The following is a 15,774-nucleotide window of genomic DNA, read 5'->3' as shown; positions in this document are numbered from 1 at the left end:
AAAAAGCCCTGGGTTTTGACAACAAACAAGGTAAACAGAATGAGAAGCAAAAGGTGGGTGTGGCTGGATGACCACACTTCTGGTAACATGGGGGTGTGGCCTAATGTGCTAACGAGTTGTGCTGTCCGGGGTGTGGCCTAATATGCTAATGAGTTTTGCTGTTGGGTGTGGCCTATTATGCTAATGAGTTCCTGCTGGGCTTTTTCTACAAAAAGAGCCCTGCCATCCCACTGTGCTGCAGGATCAAGCAGGATCAATCCCCCATGGCATTTTTAAATTGCCTTCTTAGGCTTTAAAGTGGCGGAAGTATCTCTGGGTTGGACATCTGATTTGGCTCTGAGATTCTTTATCTAGAAATGCCAGTGACTGAACATGGGACCTTTTGCATGCAAAGTTGGTGTTCTGACACAGAACCACGAGCTATCCCAGACAGTCCCCCCCCCTACAAGCTTGTCTAGTTAGACAACTGGTGAACAGTCGCAAAACCCCTCCACTACATGTCAATGCCAGTCGCAGCCAATATCTACTCATCATTCACCATGCCAGCTTGGTTTCACGAACTGTTCCTAAAGTCAACACAACTTTAAAATTATACACTCACTTCTCTTCATGTGAAGAGACATTACCAACAAATGGGATTTCTTCCCTGTCTGACTTTCCCAGGACCAGGTGATGCGTCTCCATATTTATCACACACTAGAAAGAGAGTGAATATAAATATAAGAAAATAAATGAAAGGAGAAGTTGTCATCTCCTTGGTAACAGGAAAAACACGACCACCAGACTAAGAGAAAGGAGAGCTTTACCTTCAAAGACTTCAGTGTCTGTAACCCAAGAGTGAAGTGTTTCTCATCGTCTTCTGAGGGGAAAAAAGATCCAGAAAGGGACGTTTTTATTCACAACAAATGCAAGATTCTAATGACAGCTGTGGAACCTCAGACCCCTGAAATCTGCAAAAGCCTCCCCCTCTCAACTTCCTCTAGCTACATCCAGGGCTATTTTTGGGCAGGAACGCACAGGAACGGAGTTCCGGCTGGCTTCCAAGTTGGCCACGCCCAGCAGGAACTCATTAGCATAATAGGCCACACCCAACAGCAGAAACTCATTAGGATTGGCTACATTAGGGGTGTGTGGCCTAACATGCAAAGGAGTTCCTGCTACAAAAAAGCCCTGGGTTTTGACAACAAACAAGGTAAACAGAATAAGAAGCAAAAAGTGGGTGTGGCTGAATGAGCACACTTCTGGTAACACGGGGGTGTGGCCTAATATGCCAATGAGCTGTGCTGTCAGGGGTGTGGTCTAATATGCTAATGAGTTTCTGCTGTTGGGTGTGGCCTATTATGCTAATGAGTTCCTGCTGGGCTTTTTCTACCAAAAAAGTCCTGGTTACATCCCAAGATGCTGGAGGAAAGGATCCAGAGCAAAACCTCCCTTCCTGTTAACATGATATTTCTTAGTAGACCAGCCACAATATAAATTGTCCCATCTATATGTGCTGCTAAACACCATGACCATCTGGAAGGGCTGCTGAATCTAAACACGAGCCTTGTCATAGCCAAGGCACTGGGCCGATATCCCAGGCGACTGATGATCAGAAACCAGTGCTTCCATGATATGCATTTAATGGCCTCAGCAGAGACCTTAATAAGTCAACAAGAGAATCTTACAAACCTTCATATAAATTGAGAGGCATTAATACCACCTGGAAGTATTGGCCTACACAGCTTTGAAATCCCACCCTTTACCTCACAATCATACAGCTAATTGCACTTACTGGAGGGTAAAGGAAATTCAGTTTATACCTGCTCAGACACATTATTGTGTTCGGTACTTTCAGTTTTTCGAAGAAAGCATTGTCAGTGGTTAAACTTGTGTGGTCAAATTAAGTTCCAGGAACACAGCTTAGCTTTTGGCTAAGTCTCAGACAAGCATTTCTAAAAGGCACACGTGCAATTTCAGATATATAAAAAGTGCATATGCTTGCAATTAGATATTAGCGGCAAAAAGAATGCTTCTTGCTGAAGCCCACCCTGTATCTTTAGGTTGCCAGAGGCAGAGCTAAAAGAAGTTTGAAAGAGGGATTTGTTAGAGGGTTTTATACACATTCTGCTTTCACCTCTAATCAACAGGACTTGTGGAGCTTTGTGTTGTTTGAGGTGACAGCAGAATTCTTCCCCTTCCCTGTTGCCTGAGATGCTTTGGATTGAACCTGTGACCTCAGGCATGAAAGACAAATGCTCTAGAGCCAAAGGATGGACCACCCCCTGTGGATTAATTTGGCTCGGAGCAGTGTTCCCTCTAAGCTGAGTTAGTGTGACTAGCTCACAGTCTTTTAGCCTCTGGCTCACACATTTTTATCTTAGCACAGGAAGGATGGCTCCAGAGCAAACTAATTTATGCAGTAGGCAAATCACTTGCTCACAACGTTAATGCCACTGGCTCACAAAGGCCCCGTTCATACGAGGGGTTTTGGTCCGGGAGTGAGACAGAACGGGGGCGGATCAAACGGGCACGATCCCACGGCAACATCTGGGAATCGTTGCCTGCCTGTCTCCGATCTGTCTCTCCCGGCCGAAAACCCGCACCAAAAAGAACCACCTACCTGGGTGGTTCTTCCGATTGAAGCGCCTCAAGCCGGCCGTGGGATCGGCTGGCGCGTCCTTATGCCGGCACATCCTGCCCCCCGGGCGAACTGCATATGCTCGAGCATGCGCAGTTAGGCAGCCTCCCACTCGCCTCTTCCTCCCCGGCATCTGATCGTGCCGGGGAGCAACGGCGCGCGGCTAACGGGATCCGTGGGATCCCGCCGCGGCGTTTCTTTTTTGGCACGGCTTTTAAAAGCCGCACTTCGCCTCGTGTTTTCCCTGCCGTGTGGCAGGGGCCAAAGTAGAATTTTTGCTCACAGGACTCCACAACTTAGAAGGGAGCATTGGCTGGGAGACCAATGATTCACAATCCTTCAACTCCCTGAAAAATAATCTCTGCCTCTAGACTGTGAAAAACAGATGATCCTGTGCTTAAGGCAATCAACCAACTTCACCCATGTTCTTAACAAGCCAAAAATGACTGCAATAGACTTCTCAGCTGCCTATGCAACACTCACCTGTAACCACTGCAGAACAGTCCACAGGGATATTCCCTATTGTAAGAGCCAGATGTTCTATATGGCCAATCACTTTCATATTGTGTGGCAATAAAATCTTCTCCTCTTCAGTCTTGTAGAATTGCACGTGTTCCTTTAGCCTGCACATGAAAAACAGCCACTAGGTTTACAACACGGGTTTGTTCAGTTTAGGATGGCAATACATTTGCTGCTCAGCATCAAAACCACTAGTCAGTCTTTTCTCTTAGTGAATTAACATTTAGAATACTGAAACCAGACAAGACAAATTCATGGGGGGGGGGGGAAATCTCCATGGAAATAACCCCACCTGCAAACCCATAGGAACACCTATTAGGGAGATGTCTTCTGTCCGTCCTCTCTGCAGATTTTGGACCACAAGGAGTATCCTGCTCCTGCATATTAACTGCTGTTATGTACAATAGAAAGGGGGGAAAGCATTTGACCAGTACGGACCCCTGTTACCATAATTATTATGAGATATTTAAAAGTAACCACAACAAATGTTCTTAAATACACATTACAGCATATCTGTTATCTGAATATTAAATCTTGCTGAGAATCTTGCTGTCCCCACTCGCCTCTCTCTCTCCCCAAAATCTGAAGTACTACCACAGCTAATGTGAACCATGATCTTCCTGATTACAACCGATCCTGGGCTCCTAGATTCCACCACTGACATCTATTTGTTTCTGGGCACAATTAAAAGTGGTGGTTCTTACCTTTAAAACTAGATTTGAATCAATATCTCTTACTGTTTTGTTTTTATTGTTTTTATTTTATAAGCCACCTCAGGCAGGTTCCTAGAGAGGTGGCATAAACATTTTGTACATAGACTTTCGGTTTGTGACACACCATCTTTGGTGGGCTCCTGGGCGACTCCTGGCCCCAGCAGGAGATCCGGAGCAATCCGGACTTCCAAAGAGCCATCCCGGAGGGAGGCTCTTGCAGGGAGCTTGATTTGGGGACTCACGGGTACGGCAGTACCCCCCTCATCCCTCCATAGCAGGGACCAGGAAGGGAGCGCTCATGGGCAGTCATTGAGCGCAGAGGTGTGATCAGCTGATTCTAGGAGCTATACTCCAACTAGAGAATCTCAACCCTTAACTACTTATCTTCACACCGTGAGTAACTGAACTCTTGTAGACTATCTTGAATTTATATATTGCTTTTTTAAGGAGATCCACTTAAAATTTAAAAGACCTGGGCAAAAAGAGGATGGATGGACGATTCCCCCCACACACACACAGCGCTTTAAGACACACTACAAAGATTGGAAAGGATCTGAAGTAAGGGAAAGCTGATTTTTGTTAAAGTGAGACTGTGAAACACCTAGAAAGACTGAGCCCTTTTTTTTCTTTCTCAGCGGGGATGGGATTGCATCTCGAGGGGTGTGGCCTAGCTTCAGTGTCACAGGATTCTGCTGGGCATTCAGTACATTCAACGTGTTTCCCCATATTATAAGATCGTGTGACTCTTTTCCATTTTTCTAAGTAGCCAATAACACAGTAGAGAATCCCCTAGAGCTTGGCAATGTGGAAAACGGGGCTTCGCAGCTGCTCTTGTCAGTTTCAAGAGGTTCCCCCCCCCTTGCCTGCCTTCCTTTGTGCTTCCTTTCATTCAACGAACTAATGCTAAAACACATGCACAAAGATTTAACCACGGGGATTTAAATGGAAGGTGCTTACTTGATGCTACTGTGCAACTGCAATAAGGTGACCGTGTAAATTAAAAAAAAAAATGGACACCATCCCCCACACATCACATGACATTCCCACTCCAATTAAGAAAAGTGGGGTGTGTGGGTGGGTGTTTTTTGTAGCTGCAGAATAAATACACCAGAGAAAAAAGAATGGTGTGTAATGCAGGCACAAAATCTGAAGTCAAGCTTAAGGACTCGACTACTCAGAAAATCCACAGTAAACTGTGCATGCATAATGGGCCTTAGTCTTTAAGCCACAAGACTTATGATGATTTTTACTGCACCAGACTAACACGACTGCCCTTCTGGAAAAGGCAGAGTTGTGGTTCTAATTCACAATAATGAAACTGAGCAAACAGATGACTTAGCAATAATGAAACAGATAAATTAATATGAAGCAGACGAGAGTTCATATAGATGTAGTGTGAGTGAATGGGGTGGGAGTAGGGATGCCAGTGGTCAGAGGGGGATCTCCTGGAATTACGGCTCATATTCAGACTACAGAGATCAATTTCCCTTGAGAAACTGGATGTTTTGGACGGTGGACTCTATGACACTGTACGCCACCCCAGGTCCCTGTCCTCCCCAAACTCCACCCCCTAATCTCAAGGAGTATCCCAATTTGGATCTGGGAACCCTACCCTCCACCCCCATGCCCCTGGTGGCCAAGGGAAACCTGGCAACCATAGGTGTGGGGGGGGGACTCATTTCTTTATGATGCTGAAACTTCCCAGCCGGTATGAAGGTAAAAGGTAAAGGTTCCCTTGCTCGAAAGCCAGTCGCATCCGACTCTAGGGTTGCAGTGCTCATCTCTGTTTCAAAGCCGAAGAGCCAGCGCCATCCGAAGACGTTTCCGTGGTCATGTGGCCGGCATGACTAAACACCAAGACGCACGGAACACTGTTACCTTCCCACCGAAGTGGTACCTATTTATCTACTTGCAATGTCTTGCTTTCGAACTGCTAGGTTGGCAGGAGCTGGAACTAGAGACGGGAGCTCACTCTGACATGCGGCACCCTGGGTCTTGAACTGCTGAACTACCGACCTTCCACAGCCTGCAGTTCAGTGTCTTAACCACTTGAGCCACCGCAGCTCCCAGCCAGTATGAAACAGGTAGTTAAATTACAATGGGAATGCCTCTACAGACAACACTGCCTGAAGGTTCTGTTTCACAGTGGACTGTGAAAAGCAAACTAAAAGGAGAGCATATGCTCTAGATCTCAAGTTTGTTTTGGTCCGTGATATTGGAGCCGTGTAGGAAGGAGGAAGGCACTGATGTTTTTTGCTCAGTAGCAGATTGTGCCAGTCTGCCTCATGGGTAAAAAGAACAAATTAATAAGAAATTAGAAACGGGCAAGCCTTTCATCTGCTGCTAATACACGATGTTCTCTTGCTCTGTCAAGTAGCATTTGTGGAGATGGCGTGCTTTTTTAATTCTGACCTGCTTCCTGCTCCTTGATATGCTTTACACTGAACCAAAACCATCACTACAGAAAAGTCTCAGGGCTCCACAGATCTCCTTGAACTGTCAGCATAACCATCAAATGACCAGTTTATTAAGCCAAACTTTTCTTAGGGTGTTCATTCATGAGGCTTATTTCAGAGGCCAGATGGAGTTTGTGTAAGCTAGTTGATCTCTGCAGCTTTTATGCTCTGGAGACTTCTATCTAGGCCCATTGACAGGACCAGGGCTATTTTTGGGCTGGAACACACAGGAGCGGAGTTCCGGCTGGCTCCTGAGTTGGCCACGTCAAGCAGGAACTCATTAGCATAATAGGCCACACCCAACATCAGAAACTCATTAGGATTGGATACATTAGGGGTGTGTGGTCTAACATGCAAAGGAGTTCCTGCTACAAAAAAAGCCCTAGGTTTTGACAACAAATAAGGTAAACAGAATAAGAAGGGAAAAGTGGGTGTGGCTGGATGATCACACTTCTGGTAACACAGGGGTGTGGCCTCATATGCTAATGACCTGTGCTGTCAGGGGTGTGGCCTAATATGCCAATACGTTTCTGCTGTTGGGTGTGGCCAATCATGCTAATGAGTTCCTGCTGGGCTTTTTCTACAAAAAAAAGCCCTGGATAGGACCATGAACATTACAGGGTGGAGTGTGCATTCTGGAGGGCCACTGCCTGTTGTTGCTTTATAGGAAGGGGTCTTTCCCAGGAGCACGGGCAAGTGCGCAGTGTGGAAGTCTCTAGGATGACCAATGCAAAGGAGGACAGGGTTCCTTCACCTTTGACATCATGCACACTGGGAGATGGCAATAAGCACAGTCTGTGATGCTGGGATGAGAAGAAAAACTAGGCCTGCCGGAATTCCCTCCACAAAGCCATTAAAATCACAGGAACCCTATCCTCTCTGGGCACCCTCGCAATACCCTTGGCAAGAGAACGGTAGAAAGCCAGAAAGTTTACATGTGTAGGAATTCTTTTTTAAAAATTAAAATGTTTGCAACTCTAAGGTTTCCCTCTAAGCTGTGGAGTCTTGTGAGCAAAAATTCTACTTTGTGAGCTACTGGCATCAAAGTTGTGAGCGAGCGATTTGGCTGCTGCAAAAATTAGTTTGCTCCGGAGCCATCCTTCCTGAGCTAAGACAAAAATGTGTGAGCCGGAGGCTTAAAAACTGTGAGCTAGCTCACACTAACTCAGCTTAGAGGGAACACTGTTTTGCAACATGGATCGCATAAATCTCATCTCTCTCTCTCTTTTTTTTAATGCTTCTAATGTCACAGTCTACTACCGGCCAGGCCCTAACACATTCCTTCCTTTGTTACCTACACAGGAGATGGAGCATTTACAACAATCTACAGATTAAAGCAAAGTACGTTGCAATTCTCGGATGTTTTCTATTCTCCCCTCCTTTCCTTCAGTGCTGCCCTTGGTTACATGGCTGGACTGAATAACAATTTCAAAAATCTGTCTGAAAGCAAGGGTCTCTCTTCCCGTGAGAATGTACATTTATTGATGCCCCCTTTAAGGTACTTTTCTACAGTTCTTTTTTGCAGGATGAGTCATCCATGACTGATTCATGACCCATGCAGAGATACTAAAGGAGCTTTGATGCCAGCTTCTCTGAAGGATCCATTTTCCTGCCTGTTAAAAGCATTACACAGTTCTGCAAAGGGGGGGGGAGCCTTCTTCCCTGTATTCTCAATTTTGCTTCCTTCTGCATCCTTTCAATTTCTTCCATTAATAAAATGTAGAAGAAGAAGAAGAAGAGTTGGATTAATACCCTGCCCTTCACTCGGAGTATCAGAGCAGTTTACAATCTCCTTCCCTTCCTCTCCCCACAACAGACACTCTGTGAGGTAGGTAGAGCTGAGAGAGCTCTGAGAGAACTGCTTTTGAGAGAACAGCTCTGAGACAACTGTGACTGACCCAAGGCCACCCAGCTGACTGCATGTAGAGGAGTGGAGAATCAAACCCAGTTCTCCAGATTAGTCAGAAAAGTACTTCTACAGAAAGAAGAGAAACCCAATTGTCTTAGATATATTAAAATTGCTTTGAGGGACAACTTTAGTTTCTCAGCCAGGAAAGCTACAGAACAGCCTTATACAGGCAAAGGATACTGGAGAAGGATTTGGCAGAAGGTCTGGGTAGTCAGAGAGTGAACTCCCGTACAAGCCAAATAGTAAAAGGAGTTATTGCTTCTTAGGGAAAAGGAGAATAACTTCCTGCCGGTGAAAGGGGTTGGGAAGAGAATCCTGGCCCGTGATAAAGGAGAGAAGCTTAGACACCTCAGGAGTTAATGAAAAGCTATAATATCTAAAGGGAAACCTAGAACTCTGAAGGAAGAAATCTAGAAACATCAATAAGAACTGTGTTAATGCTGAATTATACTAAACAAAATACCTCTCAAAGAATGAAATAGAAAGCCTTGAAGCAAAACTACAAATACACTTTCTTGAATGTTCTAAGAATTCAGCTCTGTATATGTTAGAACGTTTTTTACCTCAGATATCTCAAAACCCTGACTATTCCTATTATACACGTATTCCCTGCCTGTTTAGTAAAATCTTTAGTCTGTTTTTGAAAGTTAATTTCCCTCAAGTGCCATTTCTCAAGGGTTTTAAAAAAAAAAACCTGGACAGCGCCTGTATTTTCAGTAGACTACCTGAGCAGAGAAAAAGCCTAAACTAAATATCTAAACATAAGGTGGGACAGTCAAGTCTTTTATGACAAAGAGAAAATACACACACTACTGTAAGGCGACTCAGACACTGAGGGGAACTGAAGTTTTGGCAGGAACTGTCTGCCAGAATGTTGGGGAGATACAGGGGTTCGTCATAGTGGGTATTCTTAAGAACATAAGAACATAAGAGATGCCAGTGTTGGATCAGGCCAAAGGCCCATCCAGTCCAACACTCTGTATCACACAATGGCCAGAAATCCTGTATTTTCAGTAGACTACCTGAGCAGAGAAAAAGCCTAAACTAAATATCTAAACATAAGGTGGGACAGTCAAGTCTTTTATGACAAAGAGAAAATACACACGCTACTGTAAGGCGACTCAGACACTGAGGGGAACTGAAGTTTTGGCAGGAACTGTCTGCCAGAACGTTGGGGAGATACAGGAGTTCGTCATAGTGGGTATTCTTTTTTTCTTTTTCTTTTTTTTACTGTGACCTTTACTGTGTTTTTAACTTTCTATAGGGAGCTTTGCTGATGAGATTAAGTATAAATATTCTAAATAAATTATTTATTGCATTTTTATTTTTGCTCCTCTTCTAAGGAACTAAGAATGGCATACATGGAGTTCCTAACCTAATAATAGTCTGGCCCCAGACCTTGGTTCATGGTATAAATGAAACATCATACTTTACTGGAGTAAAGGAATACAGTATCTAGAGCAAAACTTGCCCTATGGCATAAATGGAGTTCCTAGCCTAATAATAGTCTGGCCCCAGACCTTGCTTCATGTTATAAATGAAACATCATATTTTACTGGAGTAAAGAAATACAGTATCTAGAGCAAAACTTGCCCTCACATTCCACAAAAGGGCCATTTGTGGATACCTGCCTCTGCTCTGGTTTCATTGGACTGAACTGATCATGTGCATGCCCACTTGAAGTCTACATAGCAGGTATACATAGCAGAATGCCCACAATTCAGAGTATCACCTTGGAAAATAATAAAAAGGGAAGACAGGCCATTATAGCTGGTTTCCAGCCAGACTCCCATGACAAGAAAAGTTTGAAGGGAATTTTGAGGTGGTCTGAATAGCAAACATCTTTAAGGGGAGGGGGGTTGTTACTTTATCATTGGCTTTTAGTTGGGGAATGTTTTAACTATTATTGTAAGCTGCCTTGAACCAAGAGGAAAGGCAAGATATAAATGCCTTACTAAATAAATAAAAGAGTGAGGAAATCAAATATAGACTCCATTCCCAGACATCCATCTCTATAACACATGATTGGAAAGAATTGGTAAGGGGAAGCCAGGAGTGATATGGTCTGGCTGAATAGTAGAGCACACAGAGTTTGAAAATGTCCCATACAAAACTAAGGGTTTTCCCCCCAAAAAAAATTTATAAGCACCAGCATTATCTATTTAATGTTGATTGCACAATTTTTCATCCCCACACAGTGGATTCTTCAGAAGAGATAACTTTGGCCCATTCTGAATCTAGCATTCACACCACTGTTTTACCAAACCCACGCTTGAACAGAAATTCCCCTCTACGTTGCATGCCACTTTCACTTACTTTGTCGGATTTTATGGTAGCCTCCACACTGCATGCTGGTTTCGCTTCCTTTGATTTCTCCATTTTATGGTACTGTCTGGCCATTTTATGTCCATTCAGGGATGACCCTGCAGTCAGTTTGGCATTGGCCCAGGGTATTTGACTGTGGTTTTGAGCCACATCTTTTTCTGTTCCAGTGTGGGTTTGGTAAAATGACAGTGTGAATGCTAGATGCGAAATGGGCCAATGATTCAGGTCCATAGCTACAGTGGGGCCTCCTGTGGCCCGGGCCTCCGACTTCTTCCCAAGGCCCCATGACTTTGGGGGAGGCCATGCCCACCTGCACTCAGCTTGGAGTGCAGGCGTGTGGTCCCTGCTTCTCCCTCTAAGCCTTTAAAAAAAGGTAAAGGTTCCCTTGCTCGAAAGCCAGTCGAGTCCGACTCTAGGGTTGCGATGCTCATCTCCGTTTCAAAGCCGAAGAGCCAGCGCTGTCCAAAGACGTTTCCGTGGTCATGTGGCCCGCATGACTAAACACCAAGGCGCACAGAACGCTGTTACCTTCCCACCGAAGTGGTACCTATTTATCTACTTGCAATTTCTTGCTTTCGAACTGCTAGGTTGGCAGGAGCTGGAACTAGAGACGGGAGCTCACTCCGTCATGCGGCAACCCGGGTCTCGAACTGCTGAACTACTGACCTTCCACAGCCTGCAGTTCAGGGTCTTAACCACTTGAGCCACCGCAGCTCCTTTAAAGGGACCCTTTAAATGCTTTGGGGGACAAGCAGAGGCCACGTGTGAATTTCAGTGCCCCTGACTTTTTAAAAGGCCCCCCAAACCAAAATTACTGGCTACGGGCCTGCAATGATGACGAAGCTTCACCTGTCACTCCACCCTTCATCAGAGTCCCACTCCTGCTATAGTTAAAAACAACTTTGCCTGCGCATCCCTCCCCCCACCCCCCACAAATTCCAGTGTCATCCTTGCTACTGATGGAGGGAGGGAGAAGACCAAAAAAAAGTGAAAGTGACAAGAAGTTTGTATATTTCTCCATATTTTGCCAAAATGGGACTCTCTGCAGTGATGAAGGGAGGGAAGCCTTGTCAATAGTTACAGTTTCAAAGGTAAAAATTCAGTGAAATTGTTAAGTAGTTTATCAATTTCACATAATTTCACCCTGGTTTAAATTCTACAGCTGGGGGATTTAAAATAGATATTTTTGTTATTGCAACCCTGTACGAATGGGTCTGTCCTATAGGCTGAGCCTAAAGTGGCATGACTGGGGGCAGGGGGCTGAGCCCATTAAAAAAAAAACGATGGTGCTTCTTAATTATTATTAGTATTACCTCAGCAGGTCTTAACTGTTAAGAATTGACTCTGTCCAAGTACTCATCAGGGCTTGGAGGAGAAGACCACCCCCACCCCCAGCAGAGCCCGGTACTGCTATGAGCTGAATGAAGAGCGTTAGTCATTTATTATTTATCACTTCATTTAGACTCCACACGTTTCACAAAGACTCAAAACAGACCCTTACAAGTGCCTGATCTCTCTGTCTCCTTCTCTCTAGGCATTTGATGTGGGGGAGCAGAACCACTGTCCTATAGAAGTGCCTCTTTGCCTCACAAGAACATAAGAGACGCCAATGTTGGATCAGGCCAAAGGCCCATCTAGTCCAGCACTCTGTCACACAGTGGCCAAAAATACCAGGTGCCATCAGGAGGTCCACCAGTGGGGCCAGGACATTAGAAGCCCTCCCACTGTTGCCCCCCCAAGCACCAAGAAGACAGAGCATCACTTGCCCCAGAGCCCCTATCTATACCTTGTGGCTAATAGCCACTGATGGACCTCTTCTCCATATGCTTATCTAATTCCCTTTTGAAGCCGTCCATGCTTGTAGCTGCCACCACCTCCTGTGGCAGTGAATTCCATGTGTGAATCACTCTTTGGGTAAAGAAGTACTTCCTTTTATCCGTTCTAACCCGACCGCTCAGCAATTTCATGGAGTGCCCACGAGTTCTTGTATTGTGAGAAAGGGAGAAAAGGACCTCTTTCTCTACCTGCTCTTTCCCATGCATAAACTTATAAACCTCAATCATGTCACCCCTCAGCCGTCGTTTCTCCAGGCTAAAGAGCCCTAAGTGCTTTAACCTTTCCTCATAGGGAAAGTGTTCCAACCCTTTTATCATTCGAGTTTCTTTTCTGCACTTTTTCCAAAGCTATAATATCCTTTTTAAGGTGTGGTGACCAGAACTGCACACAGTATTCCAATTGAGGTCTCATCATTGATTTATATAGGGGCATTATGATATTGGCTGATCTGCTTTCAATACCCTTCCTAATAATCCCCAGCATAGCTGTATTATGCCTGAATATGTTTAAATAAAGCAAGTAGCAACCTGGAAATGGAGAGACGGGTGTTAAACATCACCAAGTATCTCTCCATCCACAGACTTCCTAGCCAGTTGAGACAAGTGAGCCACCCCGCTTGACATCTGAAAAGCTTATGCTACAGTTGCAGAAGCGGCTCCACAGGGGCTGCAAGCAGCACTTTAAATCACTTTGAGAGAACGTGCACTTTCAGGAACAAGCGAGTGAGCGCTGATGCCGGAGAACAAAGCTAGCGTGGAAATACTCAGAGTCAAAGAAGACAGAAGAAAGTGTGACGGTGACCATCACTGTTCGATATTGCCCGTTTTACCGTCTGTTGGCTTTCTGACCTTTTTTCAGATTTCTCCTTCTGGCAAAGAAGCCAAAAAACGAATATGGAGTCAGTGTGCCACCCCACTATCAAGGAACATCTCTGCTGGGTAACCTAAACATTTCTCATTATTGGCACAGAAGCTTGTTTCATGTGGCCTAGTGGGCAGACAGTCCTTCTGGCTGAGATACATGGCTAAATGATTGATCACCATATGGCAAGTCCTAGACTCCGTGTTCTCTCTCCTTCCGCTCTTCCTCCCCAGGAAATGCAGGCTCTCATTTCCCTGACACAAGATAAGACAGCTTTAGTCTACAAGGTTTTAATTTCTGAACTGCCAGGATGCTGGGGCTCAAGCCGGCCTGTAAATTATGCCCTCTGAACATAGGAGCCCGTCATAGATACAGATTTGTATGATCACTGTGGTGACCTAGTGGTAGCCTGAAAGTGCTCCAACCTCTCAGATACTCCCTTCATGCTGCACATGTTCCAGGGCTGAGCCCTGAGATTGAAAACAAACTCTGGGATTGAACACAGCTTCTGTATTCTGCTCTGATTCAGGGGAGCAGGGCAAACCCATCAGAGAACTTTACTAAAAGAAAAAAGAAAAAGGTTCACAAATGGTTGTGGACTACGGCAGGAGAAGGCTGTTCTAGATAAGGAGAGTGTTCTCACCAGGGGTCATTTCCTGCAGGAGCGCACAGGAGCGGAGCTCTGGCAGTAAAGAGCCCAGGGGGTGGGCACATTGATACAAGCCCCACCCCCTGCTCCCAGTAGCCCTCAGTCAGAGCAAGAAGCAGCCAGGTAAGTTGCAGAGCTCCCCCCGGCCCCCTGGTCCAAAACAGTCCAGTGGCACCTTTAAGACCAAGTTTTATTCAGGTACAAGCTCTCCCTCCTCTGCGAGGACAGATCTGCATGTCCCCCCCCCCAATAACTAGCAATCCAAAACAGTCCAGTGGAGCCTGAGCAGTGGGTGTTGCCTTCTGACACACTTCCGGTGATGTCAGGGGGTGTGGCATATGCAAATAAGTTGTGCTAATATGTTATGCTAATGAGCTCCTGCACCTCTTTTTCTACGAAATGACCCCTGGTTCTCACACTCATATAATCCTCTGGAAATTACCTCTACTGATAAGTTAAAAAAATATCTTTTACCAAGTCAGTCATCACTTTGTTACTGCCTTTGGCTAAACAATGATCAGGAAAATGACACTCTGATACAGAGAACAAGGAAATGTAAGCTAACCAGTATAAATAATTAGCAAAGATGTCAATCATTACCTTAATGCCCAACAAATGAGTTTTAACAATCTAATTTTAGTCAGCAACACACCAAAGAATGCGACTTTCCAAGGAGTTTGCCAGTTGGTCTTTTGTTTTTAACCGCAGATTGATTTGCAGGAATTAGCTGGTGAAACTTTTCATGGTCCGGAACGCAATATCTTCACATGCCAACGGCTGCCAATCCCATGGCTGTTAAAAGCACAGCGACATGGGTCAGCTCAAAAGAAGGTAATCCTCCTCCTAGTAATTGATTTATCAACAGCTTTGGGTGAGAAAGATTACTTATGAGAGGTACTCCAAAAAGCAATGCAGCTATGTATACCAGGGAAGTACAGAAAAGAGTCTAAGAAGTAAATGAATAGCTCTTCAGTCACAGGGACCACACCCACACCCCACTCATACAGGCAGAGTCTGTACCCAGAAAAGGTTCCTCCTTCAGAGATGGTCTGAAACTTTAGGAAAGTAAATGTTCCCTAAACAGCTTTGGCCTGTAGGTTGTAATAAAGATTGACTGACTGTGAAACAGGTAGAAATTCAGCAGGCCTATCCTTCTGTGGCAGCCTGAAGAGCATGACTTGCAAAGTTTCTGCCTGTCATTGTGCTATAAAAGGTACAAAAATCTGCCTGGCAGCCAGAAATATGCATACAGGCGCGGGGGCGGGGGGGGGGGTCCCTGCTTCCGTGCTGGAGTGCAGAATACTTTACAGCATAAACCACTAAATGCATAATTACGACTTGTCTGTGAAACAAGCATATAAATTGTTCAGCAGTGATTTGATCATTAGCAGGTACAGCTCTCCCCAGTTATTGGAAGCTACGGTACTGTACAGAGAAGTCATTATAGATCTCTGCAAGAAGGCAGCATTTATATACTCAGCAGTACGTGGAAGTACTTCAGCAGAAAATGATCCCATCATTGCCTTGTTTCCATACTGAAAACACCCCCATCTATGCCAGAGAGGCCATGAAAGCCAAGCGCAGAAAGTGACAATTCATCATGCAGTAGGACCCTTTCTGTAGGGCTTCACGGTATTTCCTCCAGATATCAGATACCTCAGACCAAAATGATATTAACTTAAAACAAACCTAGAGAGGGGCTTTTTCATATTTATTTATTGCAAAATGTTGGAGAAAGACTGAAAGAGCGGGTCAATCCCGGGTGCAGAAAATCCCGTAGCCGTGTTGGAAAGGGGGGGGGGAGGAAAAGACTGCCTCAGATATCGAAACGCCGAGGGTTCCATCACACCCCAGCTCACTTCTTCAGACAGACCTCCGTTCTTTCT

At 45.0% G+C, this 15,774-nt stretch overlaps 1 protein-coding gene across 1 annotated transcript in view; it reads right to left on the bottom strand.

Annotated features, from left to right (window-relative positions):
• Positions 1–597: 597 nt before the first annotated feature.
• The window catches only part of NRIP3 (nuclear receptor interacting protein 3), a 40,532-nt gene continuing 25,355 nt past the window's right edge, over positions 598–15,774 (bottom strand). The window contains exons 4-6 of the mRNA XM_015414590.1: positions 3,104–3,243; positions 807–859; positions 598–696 (exon numbers count right to left, since the gene is read on the bottom strand). Coding sequence (XP_015270076.1) covers positions 598–696; positions 807–859; positions 3,104–3,243 — 292 coding nt within the window. The remainder of the gene's footprint in view (positions 697–806; positions 860–3,103; positions 3,244–15,774) is intronic.

This window comes from Gekko japonicus, unplaced genomic scaffold (genome assembly GCF_001447785.1).
Source record: "Gekko japonicus isolate JY-2015 unplaced genomic scaffold, Gekko_japonicus_V1.1 scaffold1601, whole genome shotgun sequence".
NCBI classification, from domain to species: domain Eukaryota; kingdom Metazoa; phylum Chordata; class Lepidosauria; order Squamata; family Gekkonidae; genus Gekko; species Gekko japonicus.
This window is presented reverse-complemented; position numbering and strand designations above follow the sequence as displayed.